Here is a 24,402-nt window from a genome sequence, read left to right as displayed (position 1 = left end):
CCTATCTCCGCTAATTGTTATTTGTTATTTCAATAATTGAATTCGTTATTTAATAATGATGGTTAGAGTTGTCCATCAAATTGAATTTAGTCTAAAAGCTATTTTAATTCATCCCATCTCAATAAATATAGTCTAAAAGCTAATTTAATTTAACCCGTCTCAATAAATATAGTCTAAAAGCTAATTTAATTTAACCCGTCTCAATAAATATAGTCTAAAAGCTAATTTAATTCAACCCGTCTCAATAAATATAGTCTAAAAGCTAATTTAATTCAACCCGACTAAACTCAAAGAGGAATACTTGGTATACCTTTTTTTGGATTTGTATTTTCAATTGACCAAATTTAGTTAAGATTTAGGATTTCATTTTTTTTTTTTTTTTGAAATTTGCTAGATAATAATAACAATGGTAAGAAAAGGAAATATGAGAGTATATTTTCAAAATTTATAAAAGAAACTAATAAATGGTTGTTTTAACGGTAAACTAACACTAACACCTCCAGACTATTTTTTAGATTTATTGAAAGTACTAAGACTAAACAGAACGATGAAATGAAACACAAAGTACGATGAAACATTTGAAACTATTTTTAACATCAAAACATTGCTGGTTCAATGTTGAGTTCGGGTCAGAACCGATATAAACAGATCCCTTTTTTTCTTGGTAGACACTGTAACACTATCACGAATCTAAAATGAATTTAGTAACCCTAAAGTTAGAAGCATTAATTTCATTTTTTGATATATTTTAAACAAGGCAGACCTGTAATGATTGTTTTGATTTCCCATGACAATCTTCCACAATAATATTGAAAGAGTTGTTAAACTAAAGATCGAAAAAACATACCAGCAGAAACTTGGATCAAATAGAAAAAAACCTTTGCTCCAAATTCATGAGTTTCCATGTCGATACGGCTGCACAAAGCTTAAGGTAAGCATGGAGGGATCAAACTCAATCTGGATTGCAACTATTTACAGCAAAACTAGGGGAGGAAGTGCTCACGTTTATGTTTGGGGGTGGTCTCTGATTCTTCAAGCAGATGGCATTGAGGTTGAGAGAACAAGATACGACAAGTATTGAAGCCCGTCCTGGATTTTGCAGAAAGCTGTGGTTTGATCGGCACGAAGATGCTCGGAGAAGACATCGGCCTTGTCTTGTACTGATGCTTGCAGAGGACCTTTGAGAGAATTGGCTGGAGCAGCGCTCATGGCAGCTTGATACGCTTTCGACACGTCCGAAAGGCCTGAAGAGAGCATTGAGATTCAGATTGTGTATACTAATCAAGCCAGACTAGAATTAATATGAAAGGCAAGTTGAAAAGGCAAAATAAGAGAAGGGCTCCTGAGGTAATCAATTTTTAGTTTAAAAAAACATGTAAAGTATAAACCTTATAATCAAGAAAGACAGAATATAATGAGAATTAGTCGAGAAAGGTCATGTCATATTAGCAAAATAGAAGGGATAGTAATATCGGAATTAAAAAGGATGATAAAAAGAAGGCCGACCTGTAATGAAGCTATTGGATAGTGAATCTATATATCCTGTCATGGATAGAGCCTTTAATCTAATGATTTCAGCTTTTTCAACAGAATCTTCGGGCCATTGGATTTTTACGTCGTCGTCGTCGTCGTCGTCCTCAACTTTGTTAGCATTTGTTATAATGGATTTTCCAAGCATCAGCAATTGAGACACAGCAAAATAACACATTTCTGAGAGTCTCTGCAAATGCAAATATAATGTCAGCTGGAATGCTTACTAACAGTCCCATATACTTAAAAAGAAAATAAAAATGAAGTGTATATCCCTCACATGGACTCCTTCCGAATGAAGTGATTCTAATCTGTCGACAGTCCTTTGCATTATTTCAGGAACAGCGAGTTCAGTTATGGAACTTCCAAACCTGCAAGTGACTAAAAAGCATCAAGGCATTGCACACGACACGAGTGCCCATGAACTGCATTCAGGACAATCAATGTGAAACAAGAATTCAGCATAAGCATTTCAAGGAAAATTTTACCCTGCGGCCATTTCAGCAGCCTTGCTGACACTAGAATCATATAAACTCTTCATCTCATCATTTCCCGCTTCTCCAACTTCCAACTTTTTACCTTTTTCTAATGTTAAACTGCTTCCTTCCATTTCATTACTCAAACTGAAAACTTGTTGGACCTGTTTAAGCTTTCCATCATACATAGATTTCTGGTCCTGAGATAATTTTCCTTTCCTTCGGTTATATAATAAAGTATAGTGGTTGGACAGGGCCTCCAACTCCTGCAAAAAAGAAACTGTAATGATTTGATAGAGTAGCATCCTAATATAACAATTCAACTTCCTAGATTAGAAAGTGACCTCTAACTGTTCTGGACCTCCATATATATAAAAGCATCGATCGAATGTCACTTCATCATCTTCTAATTGATCCTCCTCGGCTTGTGGTTCGCCTTCATTAGAGGTCTTCTCAACTTCAATGCCAGTCTCTGTAATCAGTAAATCCATGGTTTCCCTTCCAACAAGCTCAAGAACTTCCATTCCCTTTGTTGTGAGAGCCTTCCCTTTCTGTAACAAATAAAATCTCAGATCATATGGAAAATCATAGAGCACGAGATTTAAAAGAATTCGGTTTAGCTATTTCTCGAGAGATTTAATTGGAGAAAATAGAATTTTTTTTACGAACAAAATTATGATAGTGAGTGTAAAGGGAGAAAAATGATTTTTGAAGCTTCTCTTTGGTTATGTTATAACATGCACTTATTTAGCTAAGCTAACTTTTATATTACTTGTACTTTGACCTACAGGGGAAAAGAATAAATCAAAAGCTTTATTTTCTCTTTCATACTTTAAGATAAAGAAACAAATTTTTGTTTCCAAAATCTTATCCTTCTCCTATGTGAGTTTAATGGGTTCTTTTTTTAAGGGATTTGAACATCTAACCTTAAGGATAGTATAATGTCTTAACCATGTTACGTTCTATAGCTTAATGATTCAAGAAATGTCTAAGTAGAGAAAAATATTTATTCAATAGTAATATAAATAGTACTCTGGACCTATGAATCATGATGCTATAAGTTCAGTTTGCCGATGAACTATACTTTAAATTCATGATACTATTTTACAAGTAGTCAACGTATCAATTGATAAATTAAGAATGAGCATTGTTTGGGACGCGAAAAGTTTAAGTAGTTAGATTAATCCCATTAGACTTGTTCTTAACAGCCCTTGTAGCTGGACCACCTCTCTGCCTGCAAAGTTTTTTATAGATACCCTACCATCAAGGAAATTATAATAATTTCCTATTAAAAAAATCGATAAGAAAAATGATAAGGGATACACACCTCCAACAATGATGGTGCAACAGAACCAGCTGCTGCTGGTATTCCTTGGTGTTGAATGGTTTCTGCAATATTTGCAGCTGAATTCTCAAGCCTAAGGAACTATAGAATATTACTTCCTTGGACATTAAAATTAAAAGGGAAGAAGGAAAAGAAATACAAAGCAACGACATGATGGAGTGTTAGTGCAGTAGAGACATATCCATGATTCAAACTTTCAGTTTTTATCATTAGAAGTTTCCCTACAGGAACTTTTACCATCTGTATTCAAAACAAATCAAACCTAAGAAATTAATTCACTACAACTTAAAAAAAATTGCAAAGTTATATGCCTTTTCCATTCAGGGCAAAGCCTGGGAAAGCTGTATACTGCAGTACATGGTTGTCCAAGAAAAAACATGTTCTAAGTTGTCTAATGTGTTTAAACTTCAAACTACTATTAAACAAGATAGACATACTTGTGAACGAAATCACTGCCCCCCCTCAATGCACTTCCCAGGGCTTTCCATGCTCCCGAAGCTATATTCTCCACAGAAGTGTCCAGAACCTTTAAGCCCTGCAATATTGAAATGAGAGATGACTGACAGTTGCCAACCCAAATTCTTAATTTCAAGACCTGAATATATTGCGAAAGCTATTTACATCGGGATCAAGTACCACAAAATCATTTAATGACAATGCACAATCGTCAATGCATTGTTCTATAATCACCAGTATAATCATTAATTACTAAGTTAGTTCACAGTTACTCTCTGTATCTACACTCAGCATAAAAAGTAGGCGTGTAAGGAAAATAGAAAAAGTATATTGAAATTAAATGAAAACAAAATTTCAAAGAAGGCTTGAGAAAGCATGACATGATACTAGAAGCTAGAAGACAGCAAGAAATTCTTTGTAGGAAAATCCTAGAAAAAATGGAGCTGCGTCGAGCCATTTATGACATGGCTACCTAGCCTGTGTGATATGATCATGAAACCCTTTGAGGATGGAAAACAAAACATCAAACACATTAGTCTCTAACTTTTCCTTGAATTGATTCCAATTTGGTATTGAGTCTTTTGGTTTGTGAGCAAGTGAACTATGATGACGTTCACACAGTTGCTAACATCAATTCCACTTTGTTCTTACGAATATGGGTGCAAGAGAAAAATCACATACAGTTATTGTAGCATTCACAGAAAACGCAAAGATTGACATCCATCAACGACAAGATTATGTAATTATGTAACTCTGTTCTCAAACAACTTGCCTGGCCGAAAACTGAATCCTCGCTGGCCTTCTCTAATTTATCCAAGGCAGATTTTCGTAGCTTATCATTCTCGTCTTCACTTTCACTTTCAGCTGCAGAATCTTCTACTTCTTTCTCCTTGGAAGGCTCCACCTCCTCATCTTCATTTTTCAAGTCTACGATGCTTTTAGCTGCTGTCTGAGCAACGGAAGCAGCCTGCAATTGTTCACACACACACGAAACAGAAAAAAAAGGGGTAACTGACCAATATTTTGCTCCTTCACTAGAAAACATCAAAATAAGATAATTGTTTCCCCTACTTAGGACGCAGAAAATTCAACAGGCTATCACAGAAAATTGGTTCTCCACCATAAATAACAACAAAAATAGAAAAGATCACATGAAAGCGTTCTAATAAAGGCAGTTATCGAACATTGAGTATTTCATTAACAAGCTGGTAATCAAAGGCTCCTTCCTGCACTATGAACACCAAAACATAATCGTTTATATTGCTAATTTCAGTACCGCTGCCAAAATGCCAGAAAACGAACAGCATTTCCTCAATACAGAACACAATATAGATTAATAATCAGATTAAGTACTTAAACCTCTCAATTAGAAACGAAACCGCCACATGATTACAGAACATGAGAAATTCCAAAACGCGAAACTCAAAAAACGTTGAACTCGTAATGAAAACAGATACAATACACATACATTTCGGGAGATCTCTTCGGCGGCCTTCTGGAGATCTGAGAGAACAGAAAACGCAGAGAATCCCCAACCTCCCCAGCCTCCTCCTCCTCCTCCGCTACTTTTCGAAGGCGCTTCTTCTTTTACGCCGCTTTCTTCTTCAATCTCTTGAACTTGGTTGCTAGGAGGTTCCGTCGCCGCCCTCAGTGGCTTCTTCTCTTCCTCCATTGCAGCTCCTACCTAACGATTTCACTCAAATTCTCCAAAATCTCAGTCCTCTGGAAGAAAGAACTGTTTATCTTTGCAAAATTAAATTAAACGAATTCGAGTAGATATCTCAAGAACCCTCCGCCGTCGAGCAAATTAATCTTCGGCTAAGCTTTTTGGAAGATTTAGTATCCGAAGTCAAGCCCATTGTAAATAATACAAATCCAAATAATGATTTATCAGAATTATCAGAATAATCCTTTTAAATTATATATATATATATATATATATATATATATATATATTAAATGATTTAGAAAAAAAATTAACAAAAAGAAAATTCCGACAGTTATTGATTTATTTATTTTAATTATTATTATAGCATATTCTTTTAATCGAATTTTCACCTCTATTTAAATATAATTTTCTCCTTTTTTTTAACAACTCATCCCCTCTCACAAAAATAAAAAATAAAAAAAATCTTTAAAATATTCTTATTCATTATCACAAAAAAATAATAATAATAAATAAAATAAAATAAAACTCCATTCAATTTAAAATAATCTTACTATTTTTTATATTATCATAAATCGAAATAGTTTGGGTCCCAAAAAAAATGGTTAGATTAGATTTGTTAGATGAACACAACTTTCCACAATGGTATGAGAAATTTAAAGCTGCTTATAAGTATTCTTGATATTGAATGAACGATAACAATTTGCCAACCATAGTTCTCGGTCTAGGAGAATTATTGAGAATATTTGTAGCCATCCAGATTAAGATTAAGAGGCTACCTGTTGATGACGGAATCTGGATAATAAATATGTTCTTAATTTTATTATTGAGGGAAAAATACTGATGGTGCTCAATCAATGACATTAGCTATAGAGACTAGAAATTAAAATTGTTGAGATGTGAGCTTAAAAGGATGGTACTCGATTGGACTTATCATGATGGATGATCGGTGGCTGTAAAAGTTTCACTGATTGAGATAGAGTGTGAATTAAACAAAAATTAAATTTCATTAACTCTATTATTTATTACCTAAATTTAACAAAAATGTCAACCAAAACTAAATTATACGAGAGATAACTAGATAAATTATTTTAATTAAATAAATTAAACACGTGTTCTAAAAATATGATTTTAATTATTATATATATTATATTTGAACGCCAAAAAATCACTTGACACGTGATAGTCTAAAAAAAATGAAATTGTTTTATTTAATTTGTTTATTTCCATTTATACCCCTACTAGACTGTTTAGTATAAATTGTTATCAAGGGTAGTGATGTCATTTATAATTATATTATAATTATATTTATTCGAGCTAATTATGATCCACGAAACCAAATCATCGGCCAACGTGGCCAGGTCTGCCATGTTCTCATCCACAAAATCCAGCGTGTAAATATGGATTATTATCCAAATATTTTTATGTTTTAGAAAATAAATAATGATTATAATTTCCGAATTTTCAAATATATTTTACCAATTTTAACTGAATTCATTTTAAATATGTTGCATTATGAAAATAGCGAAAATTTTATTAAAATTCAATTGAAATATATGATTTAGATGATTTTTTATTCCATTATATAAAAAATGGTTTAATATATATATATATATATTTTTTAATCACAACTTTAATAGATTCATAAACTACATCATATTTTCTATTATTAAATTAAAAAATGTTGAATGTATGTATGAGATGCGACGTTGTTGGGGAGGAAATTAAAACATTATTATAAGAGTGTAAAAACTTCTCCATAGTAGATGTGTTTTAAAATCGTGAGGCTGATAATGATATGTAACGAGCCAAAACGAAATTTACGAGCGATGAACTTGAATTGTTACATATAGTATCAGAGTTAGACAACGAACAATGTGCCAGCGAGAGACTGATAATGATACGTAACAGGCTAAAACGAATAGTATTTGCTAGCGGTGGGTTTTAACTGTTATATATGGTATTAGAGCTAGACACCAAGCAATGTGCCAGTGAGAACACTAGGCCTCCTGAGATTCTACATCGATTAGAGAGGAAAGAAAATATCCTTCTTTAGTAGATGCGTTTTAAAACCATGAGGCTGACGACTATACGCAACGGGCCAAAGCGATTTTTTTTTTGTTAGCTGTGGGCTTAGGCTATTACATATGATATCAGAGCCCGACATCGAGTAATGTGCCAGTAAGAACTCTGGCCCCCCAAAGGGGTGAATTAAGAGATCTCACGTCGGTTGGAGAGGGGAACGAAACATCCTTATAAGGGTTGGAAACCTCTACCTAGTAAACGTATTTTAGAATCGTGAGGTTGATGGGCATACTTAACGGACTAAAGCAGACAATATTTGTTAGCGGTGGACTAAATTTATTATTTTAAACATAATATTAAAAACAAGAAATTTAAATAAATATGGACGCAAAATTGAGAATGGTACATTTTATAATGTCACACTCAAAAGCTAATAAAAGGTATTTGAAAAAGAGGGTTGAAAACGTGTTGGGGAAATCGAAACCGACACGTGTCAGTAATGGCAATGCGTCTCCTTATAATTCAAAATTTTATTTATGCTAAAAAAATAGGGAAACAAAACAATAATTAAATAAAATTCGACGAAGAAACGGATTCGAAATTCTTCTTTTAGCTGGGAATTTTGTTCTCCCTATAAAGCGCCAATTTCCCCTCCAGCTGATGTGCCGGTGGGAAGGGATTTTCCGGCAGTTCCGGCAGTTGATCCTTCTATTCGAATCGCGCCTGCAGAATTCAAGATTCCGCTTGTGAATCTTATCCCACTCTGTTCTGTGTTGAACTGGATTACTCTTTCCTGCGGGTGATTTAGAGAGGATTTTGTTGCGTTTCAGTAGAAATGGAGGTCATGGCGACCGTGCAGGATCTGATCGAGGAAGCTAAACTTCGAACGGTTTGGTGGGCTCTGTGTACTTTCGTGATTTCGTACTTTTTGACCCGTAAGAATTCTCTATTCTATCGCGTTCTATTGCTCTAGCTCTGCATAATTCGGCTACCTTTTGGAAATTCACTGTACTGTTAAGTTTGGGGTGAGTTTGATGGTGTTGTCGATTCTTTTATAGTTCTTATAGATTGGTAGCTGAGAGTATTGTCATTTGAGAATGTGAATGAAGCAAAATTGAGCAGTGATGGTTCTCTCCTCTTGGATTGGATTGAAGTTTCTGAATAGGGAAACAAATAAAATTATGAAGCATTGAGTTTTCCTTTTCAGTCCCGTTAATCAACCGCCATGCTTTTTGTAGTTTAATTTTGATGGACGTTTTCTTTCCTAATGCAGATACTAGTAAGTCAATGTGGATGAATGTACCCCTAGCAATTCTATTAGTTTGTGCACTACGTATTCTATTCAACGAGGTAGAGTTCCATAGAAAGGTCCGACCTGTTCAGCGACAGACGTACTTATCGCATCTGGAGAAGAAACAATTATCTGTAAACGACTCGTCCCTTTCTTCAGTTCTTCATCCACCAAGATGGAAAAGGAAAATCAATTCTCCTACTGTGGAGGCTGCAATGAAGGATTTCATAGATAAAATACTGAAGGATTTTGTGGTTGACTTGTGGTATTCAGAAATAACCCCAGATAAAGAGTTTCCTGAGCAGATACACATGTTAATCATGGATGCCCTTGGTGAGATAGCGGTTAGGGTGAAAGAGATAAATCTTGTTGACTTGCTCACGAGGTAGCGTATTTTTTGTATGGTGGGAACTGGTTAGAAATTTTGTTCTACCATTAGGTTGTTTTGTTGTGTAATTAAGGAGTTTGAGTGGCTTTGACCATGTTTACATAAAAATGTTGCAGGGATGTTGTTGTTTTAGTAGGTGATCACTTGGACCTTTTTAGAAGAAACCAAGCTTTGATCGGTGTTCATGTTATGGAAATGCTGTCTTCTGAGGAGAGAGACGAAAGGTTGAAGCACCATCTTATGGCTTCTAAGGAGCTTCATCCAGCATTGGTGTCTCCTGAGAGTGAGTACAAGGTGTGAGTGGAGTGTTTTGTGAAGATAGGTCTTGTTCTTTGTGTGGAGTCTTGCACTTTGCTAATTGCTATTCTACTGCAGGTCCTTCAACGGCTCATGAGTGGAGTGTTGACTTCAGTACTGAGACCAAGAGAAACTCAAAGCCCTGTTGTCCGATCCATTGCTCGTGAACTTTTAACATGCTTGGTGGTGCAACCTCTTATGAATTTTGCAAGTCCTGGGTATGTTTTTTAGTTGCTTATGCTACAGTCCGACTCTTTACTTTCGTTTTCTTTACGAAAAATAACGGTGAAAAACGTTGCTTTCATTTGGAAGGGAAAGTATTCGTTTGGTCAATCATTCTAATAATATCTATGACTTGTGTTTTTACCTTTTTCTTAATAATTCAGAGATGGGTGGTTGGTATAAAAAAAATAGCTCAAAAACCGCCTCCCTAGTTGGGACGCTTTGTATAGGTCTTGCTGCATCTACAAGATATCGAAAACACTGAAAACTCTAAAGAAAAAATAAGAAGTGTCACCAAAATATGGCCTTGCATACTTTTTTACCTGTATATGTTTTCTTTTAAAGATAATTAGTAGTAAAACATTATGAGAAAATGGTTTGCACTAAGATGTTCTTGTACGTTTAGAGTCTTTGAGTGGTCTTTCGAAAATAGTTTTTTAGTACTAATTCTTTAAATATATATGTACGTATGTATTTTAATTATTTTTCATTAAGAACAAAAAAAAAAAATAATAAAATAAAAAATCAGTTCCATGTTTATATTTACGTTTTCCATATGTTAACAAAAAAATGTAATTCAATTTAATACAAAAGGAGAACAATTGTTTTCTGTTGTTTGGAGTCATTTTGCCGTTTTCTTTCTATTTCTATTGAAATGGTTTGTCTTGTCAAATATGTTTTTTTTTTTTTTTTTTTTTGTGTGTGTGTGTGTGTGTGTCAGAAGCTTAATATTTTTTAAGAATAGAAAGCAATTTTAAAAGTGCATTTTCCAAACAGTATCTCAGATACTTTCTTTGTGAAAAACTTGGGGAGAGGTCATTAGGCATTCATGTCAAGTCTTAAATGATCTAGTAGTCCAACGAATTTAGAAGTGGCTTCAATTTTTTTTATTTTTTTATTTTTACCTTTTCTTCTTCTTTTGCCATCAGGTGCATAAATGAGTTGATCGAATGTATTGTCCTTGCCACTAAAGCTGAGAATGACTCTGTGATAGGTGGTCAACAACCAACTTATTCTGCAGATAATGACAGAGACCATTCTTCTATTGCTGGATTCATACATGATGACTATTTGGACAAAAGTAAATGCTCATCTTTAACGCCTGGGAATGCTTCAGAGCTTGCTAAAATTGACAATCAGCGAGAAAGATCCTCAGATTACATGTTCCAGGACGAGCCTTTGCAACTTAGGCTTGGTGATTGGGGCCGTACATTGGATGCAGCAACCCAAAGGAGAACTGAAGTTCTTATGCCCGAAAATCTTGAAAACATGTGGACTAAAGGACGACACTACAAAAAGAAAGAAAATAAGATCATTAAAGGAGGAGATTTTGAGCCTATGGCTACTACGAAGGATTCTGGAACAAGTAGCATGCAGCCTGCAACAACGAGGGATGAAATGTTGACTGACAAGCATCATTCTTCTATTGGGCCAGAGGAAAAGGCAATAGCTGGGAGAACGCCCACAAGACATTCTGATCTCCTTTTGACCTCCAAATCAGGTGATGAGAACAAAATCAGTTTTCAGTTTTCTCTGGATCTTCAGAAGGATTCATCTGTCGACAAGAAGTTCATTGCTGATGAATTAAAGGATGTTGATAATCTTACTCCTGCTAGTAGAACTAAAAATCAACTCAAGAGATCCAATAGTACTTCTGCTTTGAAAACTGAATTTAGTGTAGAAAACACTTCTACAGAAGGTGGAACATCTATTATATCAGATTTCTACGGTCCCAATTTTGGCAAGCACGGTGAAGAGCTCCTTTCTAAGAGTGTCTCGGATACAGTGGTCCAAAACGAGGGACTACTTGTTCCTAAACTTAGGAGTCGGGTGAGTGGGTTCATTCTTTTGTTTTTGTGGATAATCTGTTGACTAATAAATGTTTTACCAATTTAGTTCGAGTGCTGTTGCAGGTAATGGGTGCGTACTTTGAAAAGCTTGGTTCAAAATCTTTTGCTGTGTACTCAATAGCTGTTACAGATGCAAATAACAGAACTTGGTTTGTCAAGAGAAGGTCTCTTCCTGATATTCCTTAATAAGTAAAGCCAATGTAACTGAACTTTTCAAAGATGTCCAAAACCTTTAGTGGTTTTTTTTTAGATTCTTTGACATGCAAGTGCCTCATATATTTTGTGCTTTCGCATTTCCTCTTGAAATTGAATGATCTTTAGTGCCTTAGGATTTGAGAAAATTCCTCAAGCATTTTAATTAAACAGGTCTATAGTCACATTCATGCTCCTCTTATTTTTACTTTTATCTTTCCAGATACCGAAATTTTGAGCGACTTCATCGGCATCTTAAAGATATTCCTAACTATACACTGCACCTGCCTCCCAAACGAATATTTTCATCAAGCACAGAAGATTCTTTTGTTCACCAACGTTGCATTCAACTAGACAAATATTTGCAGGTATCTATCCAACTTCCGTGCATGCAATTATTGTTGTTCGTCAACGTAGCTTTTCATGATTTATTTATCCTGAATACTTTACTGTGCTATCTTTTACCCAGGAGCTATTATCAATTGCAAATGTTGCTGAGCAGCATGAAGTATGGGATTTTTTAAGTGTTTCCTCAAAGGTAATCGGCCCTTTTAATTATATTATTTCTAACCCCACATGGTCCTGGACTTCCTAATAACGAGGTCTATGCTATTAATTTTAAAATCCAGATTAGACGAAAGTCGATGAGTTCAACCAGATTTCTACTACAATATCATATTATATTGTCATTAACTTCATAATCTTATCTATTTGGTTATTGTCTATTTTACTATTTTAAAATATTCCATAAACATATTATAATGTTATGGACTTATTATCTTAGATGGATGTCCAGATTTCAAGGATGATCAACTTTTATTGTATTCATTACATTTGCATGAGGAAATGATATTGCAAACCTAATTGTCACTGATACATTAATGACCTTTTTTTCCCAGAACTATTCTTTTGGAAAATCTCCCTCAGTTATGAGAACACTAGCAGGTGAGTGTTTGTTCGTATTGTTGTTTGTGGGAAAGCCCTTTGCATATTGGTTGCAACAGTTTTAATGTTGATTATCTTCGTACTTTTTCTCTTCCTATGCAAGTTATTTGGCTTAATTACTTGCATTTTTTAGCCTCTGTTACTGGATTGGTGGAATACGTGACCCTTTTTGGTAGAATATAATTTTTTTGCTTTTTCAATGAATAATGCCCATTCTTCTTTTGAGGGATTATTGGTCATTAAGTAGAACTACAATGAATAACTAAGCTCCTATTCTTATAAAAAATGCAGTCTCTCACGAAGATGGATTCATCTGCGTGCATATGCATTCTAATAATTTTAAATAATTGATGATTCCTGCAGAGACACATCATTTGTTGGGACTAAAACTTAGGTTCTAATTCCTATTTCTTCACGAGTATTTAGAGTATCTTAGAGTATGTAAGAGACCTTGAAAATTGACTCTCCAATCTATAAAAGTCGGAAGAAAAATATTAAACATAAATTATTCAAAGTGTTCCCATGGCAGCATAAAGATGTGCCCTTCAACCCAGTCTGCCTTCTCCTCTTCCCATCTATCTGATGATCTGCCCCTTTTTTCTAAAAAAAAAAAAAACTCAGTATTTTGCCTAAATACCTCTTTTTCCTTTTTTTTTTTTTTTTTTTTGAGTCTTTAAATGGAAAAATGACAGCCATTATGTATCTATGCAGTGGTATGTTTTGGTTTAATTAAATGTTAAGAGCCACAATTGTTAACAGTCTCTTCGATTCCTTTATTATTTGCTATTATTGATGATTTCAAACCATAATCACAGTCAATGTGGATGATGCTGTGGATGACATTGTACGCCAGTTTAAAGGGGTTTCAGATGGTTTCATGCGTAAAGTTGTTGGTTCAACCTCACCTTCTGAAGAAGCTTGTTTGTCATCAAATTATGATCGGAAGTTTTCATTTAATTCAGCAGACTTGCGCAAACAAGTTTCTGCACAATATAACTTAGAAATAGCTAGTAACATTTCTGACGAGGAAAGTGAGAGAACTGAAAGTCAAAATCGTGAAAAAGTTAGTGGATGGCATTCAGACAATGAATTAAACTCCAAGAGCTTTCCCCCTCGTGTAATCAAACGCGATGAAGAATCAAAGAAGTTAGTTGTTGACAAGAAAAATGACATAGAATTGAGGTCTGGGGCAAGCCAGGGAGGATGTTCACAAATTTCATATCATATGGAAGATCCAGAAGGAATGCCACCAGAGGTAATGCTGCTTCATACAACATACTGTTTCCTACTTCATGCATTTCAACTGTCAGATATCTTGCATACCATTTTTTGTTACTTATCTTTAATATTGCATTTTATCTACTTGGTAGTTTATGTCATAACCAATATGAAAGGGACACCGTCTTACAAAATTATCCTTTCTGGTTTTTAATGGTGCTTTCTACTTGCTTATATCATTTTGTTTCTCTAATAAGAACTTGACAAAAATGTTATTGCTACTCATTGGGGGCAGGCAAAGGACCAGGTGGATGAAAACAAAACATATATTTTACATAATTTATATGTTTTTAGTCATATCGATGATTTAATTGTTGCAGAGGACTGGACATTTAAAAGCTTGATGAATATTATTTTAATGATCCAGTGATTTGTATCAAATATTTTTTTTCAAATCCAGACCATATGCGAGTTGAAATGGAGTTTGAGATTGGCTTTAGGTGCTTTAAACTGTTGATGGAAGTTGAATTAGTGTGCTCCATTGCCTGTACTCGAGTTTAAATGGTGGGTTTTACTAACAAAGACTCACCAGTTTCCTGGAATGTATTACGTATGGATCTGTTAACATACAGTTATTGCATAAGAAATTCTAGTTGCAAACTTTCCATCAGAGTGCTTGACGAGCATTTCGGGAGAGAATTCTTTCCAACCATGAGCTTTCGTGGAGGATATCAGCAATACCTGTAGGAGAACAGTGAGCCAAGCCCAAATCCTTAGAAAATTGATTGAACTACTCTAGGCAAATGACAGAAGAAATAGGGTGATTGATCTTCTTGACTTTTGAAAATATTTCCACTCCAACTAAATTTGGCCACCACCTCATTCAAATTGTGGAACACAGTGTTTACTAGACTTAATTGAAAATAAGCTTGAATTCTCAAGTGTCCACCTCTTTGCACCCGTCTTTTCACTTGAATTCACATGGTAATGGTCTGAGCGATAACATACTAATTCATTTCCTCATTGTGATGGATCTGGTAGACTGCAAGAATTTTTTAGACATACTTTTTAAAGAACTGTATTGTTATTGTGATTGATCAACTGGTGTGCACAATGTAAAAATATCCTAAAAGTTATTCTGATTGGAAAGAAAAAAATGACGAGTTATTTCATCCTTCTGACATGCAACTGATGTTTGATTCAAGCATTTAGCTCTGGTTATTTATAACTTATTGGTTGTTTCAACGTTTATGCATCTGCAGTGGACTCCACCTAATGTCAGTGTACCTATTCTAAATCTGGTTGACAAGATATTTCAGCTCAACAGGAGAGGCTGGCTAAGGTTCCATTCTTTTCACTTCTACATATTCTTTCAATGCCATTGACTATGATATGTTGTTTCCATGAGTATGCGACTTAATTATTCATGGCCTCTGTATTTTCTGCTCGGCTATCGGTTGTTTCTTATCTGGACCCAAGTTGCTTCTCACCCCCCACATTTTCTGCATAATTGTTGGTGGCTGCTTTATATGTAGATCCGTTCTCCCCAGTTGCTCTGCTTAAAGAAATTCTATATCTAGAGTTTGTATTTTTTATTTCTCTATTTCTAACTCTATGCAGTTGCATAGCTTTTTGCATGGATGAAATTTTATCCGAGGGTCGAGAACCTAGATTATAACCGACAGCTTCAATTTTTTTTGTTATATTTATATTTCAAATTGTTTTGATACAGGAGGCAGGTCCTTTGGATATCAAAACAAATATTACAGTTAATTATGGAAGATGCTATTGATGACTGGATTGTTAGGCAAATACACTGGCTTCGGAGAGAGGACAATATTGCTCAGGGTATTCGCTGGGTCCAAAATGTAAGTATCTAAACTATTAAGGATTTTGATACTGTGTAGTGTTCAAATTCACTGAAAAGCTGAATATCTTAGGTTCACTTGAAACTGAAGATTGACAGAATTAGTAATTATGGTTTCTTCCCTCTCCCCTGGCACGGGAGTTCAAGAGTCCCGACTCTTATGTCTATGGCAGGAACCAAACAGACCCAAAATGTATTGCAATATAGTAAGGAACATACAAAAGATAAACAAGTAATTTGAAGTACTTGCAATGTAACGGCCCAAGCCCACTGCTAGCAAATATTGTTCTCTTTGGGTTTTCCTTTTCGGACTCCCCCTCAAAGTTTTTAAAACAGTCTGCTAGGGAGAGGTTTCCACACCCTTAAAAAGAAGGATTCGTTCTCCTCCCCAGCCAATGTGGGATCTCACAATCCACCCCATTTGTGGCCCAACGTCATTGTTGGCACTTGTTCCTCTCTCCAATCGATGTGAGATCTCACAATCCACCTCCCTTCGGAGCACAACGTCCTCACTGGCACACTGTTCGGTGTCCACCTCCCTTCGGGGCTCAGTGTCCTTGCTGGCACACCACCCAGTGTCTGGCTCTGATACCATTTTTAACGGCCCAAGCCCACCGCTGGCAGATATTATTCTCTTTGCTTTTCTTTCGAGCTTCCCCTCAAAATTTTTAAAATGCGTCTGCTAGGGAGTGGTTTCCACACCCTTATAAAGAATACTTCGTTCTCCTCTCAATTGATGTGGGATCTCACAATCCACCCCCTTCGAGGTCCAGTGTCCTCGCTAGCACTCGTTCCTCTCTCCAATTGATATGGAATCTCACCTGCACTCTCCATCCAATCGATATGGAATCTCACCTGCACTCTCCACTCATGAGATCTCTCCCAATCCCTTATTCACGAATCAAACTAAAGCCTATCTTCTCCCTCTATATATAACCAAATACCCCAACAATACTAATATACCCTCATATTATTCCTTTCAGCCTATTCGGTTGAAGAATTGCTTTAGTTTCTTCATAGAGAATTTGTCATGAAATGGTTCTGATTAGTTAGATTGCTGCTACGGATTTTAAAGTTTTTATGCTAAAGAATTATTAGTAACCGTTGCAGACAAAGCTATGCTACCATAGTGCAAGAAGTTTTGGTGGCGTATTTTTATAAGACCATGAAAATAAATACGTTAGATTCCCTTCTGGTTGTTTTTGTTTCAAGTTAATTCATACATAGAGACAAGAAACAAAATTCTCTCAATCATGTTAAAAATTCACAGTTACGCATGCCTTTAATGTTCTTATGCAGAACAATTAAATTAGAATACTTTGCATTGGCTTGATTATCATCATTTTCATTTCTCATATTTCATTCTATCTTGAGTGCCTTTTCTTTTTTTAATGATTGGACATACATCTGATTTTTTTTATCAGAAGTGATACTGTGAGAAATTATAGCGGTAACAACAATCATCCTAATTTTTCATTTAACCAATGAAAATGTTATTTTACCTTATAAAGAACAAGTGATATAATAAGGGAAAGAAAATTCATTCTACCTTTGCTCTTTTAGGTTCTATGGCCCAATGGAATATTCTTCATACATTTGAGGAATGCTCAAAGTGAAGGTGATGATTCTCAATCTACTTCTAGCCAAACCGATGGAAGTAAGATCCCTAAGCCTGGATCTTTCGAGCTGCAGCTTGAGGCTGCTCGCCGAGCTAGTGATGTCAAGAAAATGCTTTTTGGTGAGTAATGCTTTCTTTCTGTGACATGGAAAAAAAGTGTGCATCTGAAGTGTTTACATTGAAATGTTGGATTATTCTTTTCTATACGTTCTAAACTATTCATAAAGGTGCCTCGTATTTTCTTGCTCCTCGTGCTCTTCTTCGAATATTTAACCTCCTTATTTGCTTGAATTTTTCGATGGTGCTCCTCGCATTTTATGGACATGCATACTTCGTTAATATTCTCGTTCCAGATTAAATGATCTTATTAACATTTCGCTCGTAAAATATCATAATCTTGCTGTTGTTTGTTTTTATCATATTCATGAATTTAGAATCGTCTAAATCGAGTTTGTCTCACTTGCTCTTTACAAACGAGAAGCAAGAAAATTGACAATCTAGCTACCATTGCTATCTTTTTAGATGGGGCTCCAACACCATTGGTAAGCTTGATAGGGCATACGCAATACAAAAGATGCGCAAAAGATATCTATTACTTCACTCAGGTGGGTTAGCATCAATAACTTTACATTTATCTTTCAATTGACAACCTGAGTAAAATTTTGTGAATCTGCAGTCTACCATCTGTGTAAAGCAACTTGGGTATGGATTACTCGAACTATTACTTGTATCAGTTTTCCCTGAGCTACGGGATTTAGTAATGGAGATTCACGATAAGCCGCCACACGTCTCGGAACCAGTCTAGTGACCAAACAGAGTACTCTGCAACCTCTAATCCAGGTTATACCTGCTTCTTCTTCCTCCAATCCCCAGCCCAGAATCTCAGGGTTTTTTTTTTTTTTTTTTAATTTAGCATTCAGGTTCCCTCAGTTTTGATGGTTGATAGAAGTCTTTAAGTGATGAACACAATCAGGAGTTTTGTGGATTGCTGTAAATGCCTTTGTGAATAGAAAGGGTTCTGCTTGTCCTTTTTTTGTTTTTAACTTTGTATAGTATTTTAGTTTTAGGATGTCTATAGAATTAGTGGTACAGCAGGTGGTGATGAACAATATTCTTCTTCTTCTTCTTCTTCTTTTTTTTTTTTTTTTTTTTTTTTTTTTTTTTTTTTTTTTTTTTTTTTTTTTTTTTTTTTTTTTTTTTTATGGTAATTTATGATCCTTTCCTCTTGCCCCTGTTGATTCATTTTTTATTTTATTTTTATAAGTGATTGATATTGAAGATTATTTATTCATTATTCCATTCCATTTGTTTATATTAATTTCTATGAGATTTAATTTTTTAGGGTTTTTTATTTGCAGTCAAACTATATAGTAAAAATATTATTAGTCTTTGAAAGGTGTTACGATATTGTCTTTGACGAGACTAAACTGGTAGCAGCCACATGTTCGGACCGGACAAAGATGTTTTATACTTTTTTATTCCTAAATTTTCGAGTTGGTTAGGAACGTAACTTTCTATTAACAATTTTTATTTTCTGAAATTTAAGTTGATTTCTTCTGAGTTCTATTAATATATTTTCATCTTTATTAGATAAAGATTTAAGAGGTGTATTTTCTTAACTTTAAAAATTTAATGAATAACACATCGATAAAACTATACATAAAAGTAACATTTCTAAATTTCATTAAAACGAAAACTAACTATTTTGAACAAATTCATATGGTTAAGGAAAATATTTTAAACTTTTTTTCTTCGAAATAAAAAATATTTTAAATATAGTTCAAAATTCAACCATTTAGGTTAGATTGACCTAATAATATTCGAGCAAGTAAAAAAGTGAAAGGTTTCAAATGTTGAGACCAATTCGACCCTGAAAAATATGAAAATATTGATTCGATCCTCTGGTCGATGAACGTATGGGATGAAAATATTGATGGAAATTAGAAGCTTTCGGATCAAACAAATTAAAGCTTATGTTTATAGTATCCCCTACTAATGTAATATCATACAAGATTGAAGAAATGAACCCTTTTCGTTGGCTAATATTCAAAGGTTTCAAAAATCATTGGCATTTCTAATCTGTTTATGAACCACTCATACGCCTCTTACCTTATCCATATCCCTCTCACCATCTTCTTCTTCAATATCTCTCACCCAAATTCCCCCAATTTCTCTTCCACACAGGTTTCGATCCCTTCTTTTCTTTCCCCAAATCCCTTTTTCCCATCTGGGTTTTCACTTAATTTCACTCTTCCTCTTCTTTCAGGCATCAATCAATGGCGGCTACAGCCTCCGCTACCCTCTCGCCGGCCATATCCACCGCCGCCCCCATCGCCGCCGGCTCTAGGCGGCAGAGGAACACCAATGTCCATTACATCACTGGCCTCAACTCCTTTGGTGGCTTGAAAGCTCACAACAATATCTTCTCCTTGGGCCTTCCCGTTTGTGCCGATCAGTCATTTGCTAACATTGTGAGTTCTTTGAAATACCCATCAAAGGGAAAAGGCAAAAACGGCGGTGGGGCTCTCTCTTCTACCTGTAATGCCGCCGGTGAGATTTTCAGGATCGCCGCCATTATCAATGGGCTTGTTCTTGTTGGAGTGGCGGTGGGGTTTGTTCTTCTCAGGATTGAGGCATCTGTGGAGGAGGCAGAGTGAGTGAGAAGGTGCTATAATGTTAATGGTGATATTGTTGAATCAATCAGAATTTGTAAGTTAATCTGTTACTTTTACTACTTATAACTCAATTGTTTCTATCAGTCAAAACTATCGACAAAATTCATTTGGCCTCTTTCTCTTTCTCCCTTTCTGCTTTCGAAAGAATGGCAATGTAGTATGTTGTTCTTCTGTTTGGATGGGAGGAAAATGCATATTCTTCTAGAGATCGACCGGTTTTTAGGTTAGAATCATTCAAGCTTGACATGATTGACCTTGTAGAGTGATCTGAATCTCAAACAAGTATTCTGAGCCTTTGAGATATTTGATCAACAAGATGATATGAATTTTACTTTCCCTTGGAATGATTTCTTATCATCAAGGCCGAGTGTTCTTACCTTTCGTTAGCTAAAGACTAAATTTCTTTGTGATTCTACGTAGTTTAAGTTGCATGTTTAGAATCATTCAAGCTTGACATGATCAAGCTTGCTTGTGGAGGGATTCGAGTCTCAACCATGTTCTTGTCTTGAGATATTTGATCAATAATGTGATCTAAATTTTGCTTTCCCATGGAGTGATTTCTTATCATTAGGGTCAAGTGTTCTTACCTTTTCTTATCGAAGGGTTAAGTTTCTTTGCAATTCTATATAGTTTAGATGACATGTCTAGAATCATTCAAGCTTGTGGAGTGATTGAGTCTCAACCAAATATTCTTGTCTTGAGATATTCGATCAATAAGGTAATCTGAATCTTACTGCCGTTGTAGTGATTCCTAATCATGTTAAGTGGGAGGTAGTAGTTAAGCTAGTGGAGTCGGGTGGCCTAGCCATAGGGAGCTTCAGTTCACGTAATGAAGCTCTGCTGGTGAAATGGTTGTCGACCCTCGATCCCTCTAGAGGGTTCTCTTCCGATACTTTCTTTTGTATGTTCTTTGTTCTTCTCCCACCCCAAATCACCTCCTCTTTCATCTGGGAGGTTAAAATCCATTTACATGGGAGAGTCAACACTATGGACCGTGTTCGAATACATTCTTCGTGTTGTGTTGTATCAGCAGCGGTGTGTTCTTTGTAGGAATCATGCAGAGAATATCAGTAAGAAAAGTTCTTTCATACCATAAATGCTAGAATATCAAACAGTAAAAGAGATGAAAAGTAGGGCCTTAAAGGGAAGGATCTTTTTATTCGTGTGGGATTCCAATTGAATCGGGTTTCGAGCGTGTTTCAATAACGCTCGCATCTGCAGGATTGGATCAGTTCTTCATGTGTGATTCTTACAGAATCGGGTTCATCCTGGAAGTCGACTTCAGTAGCAAGTTTCAGTCTGCAAAACATTCATAAGTTATAGATGTATTTATTCTGATTGATGATTTTAACAACAGCGATATCACAGCCTTTTTAGTCTTTATAGGATATTGTCTCGACCATTTTGACCAATTGATTCACCTCATTCATGACCGTTCTAGACATCTTTCACGCTTCTCAAAGCTGCTCGTAGTCCGATAGCTGGATCTTTGGGGTGCAAGTTTCAGATTTTGTACATTTGAGGCTTATAAATCCAGTAAATATGAGAATTCCTGCTAGTATCCAACTGAATTGCAGGTTAGCGAGCGCTCGTGCCCTCATATCAGCTTCCTTGGAGTCACAAATGACTGCTCCGAGCATCATTTCGTCTTTACCGTTCTCCACAATCCTCATGCTGCAGCCCTTAGGAACTAAGTTTGAAACCCATAGCATGAACCCCATGTTCATGAACCAACACCCTTGCAAAACAACCAATAACGAAAGAACAAGGGCTGCTGGAAAGCAGGTAGGACAACAAGCAGCTACTATTACCGACCCGAGCGATGCAAACACAATGAGCTGCAAGAGCCAATGGTAATGGCCTTCAATGCCATTATGGTCAGCCGAGTGGAAATGAAGCAAGAACAGTTCTTGACTAAAGACACAGGCTGCAAAGACACCCTCAACCCCAGACAATAAGTTCGACGAACGGTTCAGCTCGTTGTAGAGGGCAAACCCCGAAAATACTGCAAGGTGCAGGAACATCGTTGCGTGCTCAAAGTTGATGACATTGAAAGACAAGTGAACGAAAGGGTAGTCCCAAAATTGTCCAAAAATTCCAAGGACCGAAAAAGAGAACACGAGAATGAGCTCTAAGTACTTGAGATTGGAATGGGGCCGATCGAGAGGGTACCAAAATTTTACTTTAAAGTTTGAGCCGCATCCAAGATTGTAGGCTTTGATTGTATTCACGGTATGCCAGAGGCCAAGAAGAGTGAATACAAAACCAGAAGCTATGTGAGGAACAAATTGCCCCATTGAAACCTCTGTTTTCAAGACCTATAGCTTACCAAGTTCATCCAAAAGCCAGGGCAATCTTATAGATACAACCTAATAATGCATGATGGTCGTTCACGCAAGTGCTTGGTGCATAATGTATGTGCTTCCACTACAAAAGTTATTGCCAAAAGTTGATAAGTTGATAAAGGAGCTTCAAAATTTGGATGGGTGATGGATCAGTTCAATTCTTAGATGCAAAATGTAGAAAATGAACTAAAACAAGATTTTGCAATGGTTAATCTTACCTTGGGTTAAAACCCGGGTTCATTCCCATGCGACCACCTACCTATATTTAGTATTCCACGAGTTTTTGACAATAGAATGTAACAAGATCAGATGATGGTCTTGAGAGATTACTTAAAATACGTGCAAGCTTGTAATAGCTCAAGCCCACTGCTAGCAGATATTGTCCGCTTTAGCCCGTTACGTATCTCATCAGCCTCACGGTTTTAAAACACGTCTGCTAGGGAGAAATTTCCACACCCTTATAAGAAATGTTTCGCTTTCCTCTCCAACCGATATGAGATCTCACAATCCACCTCCCTTAGGGGCACAATAGCTCTGATACCATTTATAATAGCCTAAGCTCATCAATAGCAGATATTGTCCACTTTAGTTCATTATTTATTACCATCAGCCTCACGATTTTAAAACGTGTCTACTAAGGAGAGGTTTCCACACCTTATAACGAATGATTCGTTCTCCTCTCCAACCGATGTGGGATCTCACAAACCTAATCCAAACGCTCACAAATATTCAAATAATAAGTAAAAGAAGAAGAATATGAACTCGTAGTATTAGATGGACATATGTCATCCATCCAAAACGAGCCTAAATGGTTACAAATGGAGTTACAATAAAAACTCCAGAAACCACCAAAGAAGGAAAAAAGTTAAAATTAAGTGAGACATAATGGGTAGCACCCATTAGTCCACGTTCAACGAAAGCTTAGAAATGTAAATAAGAATCATATTTAAAAGTACTTACATGATTGATGTGGCTCACAATTTAAGCATTAGAGTACTCAGAAGTTGCAAGGAGTTTAGTGGGCAAACCAATGAAAATAGTGATAGCGAAAGCAAGCAATAAACGAAGCAGATTGTATAAATGGTAAAGATTTAGTGCATGCCTTCCTAGATGCTTATTGGCTCTATATATAAAGAAAGTAGACATCAAAAAGCCAAGTGGGGGAAAACTTTTGTTTCAGACTAACAGGAAAAACCGTGAAAGGACCGCCTAGAATGACCCAACATTGAATGCCCATTTCGAATCTGTAATAAAGCCTTTCGTAATCTTATCTCATCCCTTCCTTTATTGTTCTAATTCGACCGATGATATAGTAAAAGATGAGACGTCCTGCTCACTCGAACCAAGATGAGCCACAATTGTAATGATCCATGTCTCTAACTTTTGATGACTATACAGGAAGAAAGACTAACGGTCTTGTCTTTGAATTATAGTAGAGACTGCACCGTCGATGGGAAAGAGATAAGGGTAGATAGTTTCCCTTTGGATTCTGCTTGAGGTTTTAGCCTTAGCTGAGGATGAGAGGTATCAAAGGAACAACTGACATTGAATGTCTGATTGTAACAGCCCAAGTTTACCGCTAGCAGATATTGTCCTCTTGGGCTTTTCCTATTTGACTTCTCCTCAAGGTTTTAAAACGCATATGTTAAGGAGAGGTTTCCACGCCTTTATAAGTAATGTTTCGTTCCCCTCTCCAACCAATGTGGGATCTCACAATCCACCCCCCTTTGGGGTCCAGCGTCCTCGCTGGCACACCGCCAAATGTCTAGCTCTGATACCATTTGTAACAGCCAAGTCCACCGCTAGCAGATATTGTCCTCTTTGAGTTTTCCCTTCTAGGCTTCTCCTCAAGGTTTTAAAACGTGTCTGCTAGCTAGGGAGAGGTTTCCACACCCTTATAAGGAATGTTTCGTTCCCCTCTCCAACCAATATGGGATCTCACACTAATTCTGCTTCAAGGATTGTCTTTTTACCATTAGAACATCACATCTTATAA

General features: G+C 36.0%; 4 protein-coding genes across 4 annotated transcripts; 2 read left to right on the top strand and 2 right to left on the bottom strand.

Annotated features, from left to right (window-relative positions):
- Positions 1–680: 680 nt before the first annotated feature.
- Positions 681–5,640, bottom strand: LOC111470923. Its single transcript, XM_023116574.1, has 10 exons — positions 5,276–5,640; positions 4,580–4,774; positions 3,789–3,886; positions 3,334–3,424; positions 2,351–2,557; positions 2,019–2,272; positions 1,811–1,901; positions 1,507–1,720; positions 1,004–1,244; positions 681–915 (listed from the first exon to the last, which is right to left on the bottom strand). Exons 1-9 carry the CDS (start codon positions 5,477–5,479, stop codon positions 1,033–1,035), a joined length of 1,566 nt encoding a protein of 521 aa, XP_022972342.1. The 5' UTR covers positions 5,480–5,640; the 3' UTR covers positions 681–915; positions 1,004–1,032.
- Positions 5,641–8,060: 2,420 nt separating this feature from the next.
- On the top strand, positions 8,061–18,497 carry LOC111470917. Its single transcript, XM_023116567.1, has 15 exons — positions 8,061–8,433; positions 8,772–9,174; positions 9,294–9,471; positions 9,553–9,692; positions 10,626–11,526; positions 11,610–11,710; positions 11,962–12,106; positions 12,208–12,276; positions 12,638–12,683; positions 13,499–13,938; positions 15,164–15,243; positions 15,634–15,769; positions 17,332–17,506; positions 17,909–17,991; positions 18,063–18,497. Exons 1-15 carry the CDS (start codon positions 8,334–8,336, stop codon positions 18,189–18,191), a joined length of 3,126 nt encoding a protein of 1,041 aa, XP_022972335.1. The 5' UTR covers positions 8,061–8,333; the 3' UTR covers positions 18,192–18,497.
- A 957-nt stretch (positions 18,498–19,454) lies between these two features.
- On the top strand, positions 19,455–20,229 carry LOC111470941. The gene has a single exon (XM_023116598.1). It carries the CDS (start codon positions 19,663–19,665, stop codon positions 20,041–20,043), a length of 381 nt encoding a protein of 126 aa, XP_022972366.1. The 5' UTR covers positions 19,455–19,662; the 3' UTR covers positions 20,044–20,229.
- Positions 20,230–20,780: 551 nt separating this feature from the next.
- LOC111470935 (transmembrane protein 45B-like) lies at positions 20,781–22,776 on the bottom strand. Its single transcript, XM_023116591.1, has one exon. It carries the CDS (start codon positions 22,356–22,358, stop codon positions 21,519–21,521), a length of 840 nt encoding a protein of 279 aa, XP_022972359.1. The 5' UTR covers positions 22,359–22,776; the 3' UTR covers positions 20,781–21,518.
- Positions 22,777–24,402: the final 1,626 nt, after the last annotated feature.

Source organism: Cucurbita maxima, unplaced genomic scaffold (genome assembly GCF_002738345.1).
Source record: "Cucurbita maxima cultivar Rimu unplaced genomic scaffold, Cmax_1.0 Cma_Scf00048, whole genome shotgun sequence".
Taxonomy (NCBI): domain Eukaryota; kingdom Viridiplantae; phylum Streptophyta; class Magnoliopsida; order Cucurbitales; family Cucurbitaceae; genus Cucurbita; species Cucurbita maxima.
Note: the sequence above shows the minus strand (reverse complement) of the source record. Positions and strands in the feature narration are given on the sequence as shown.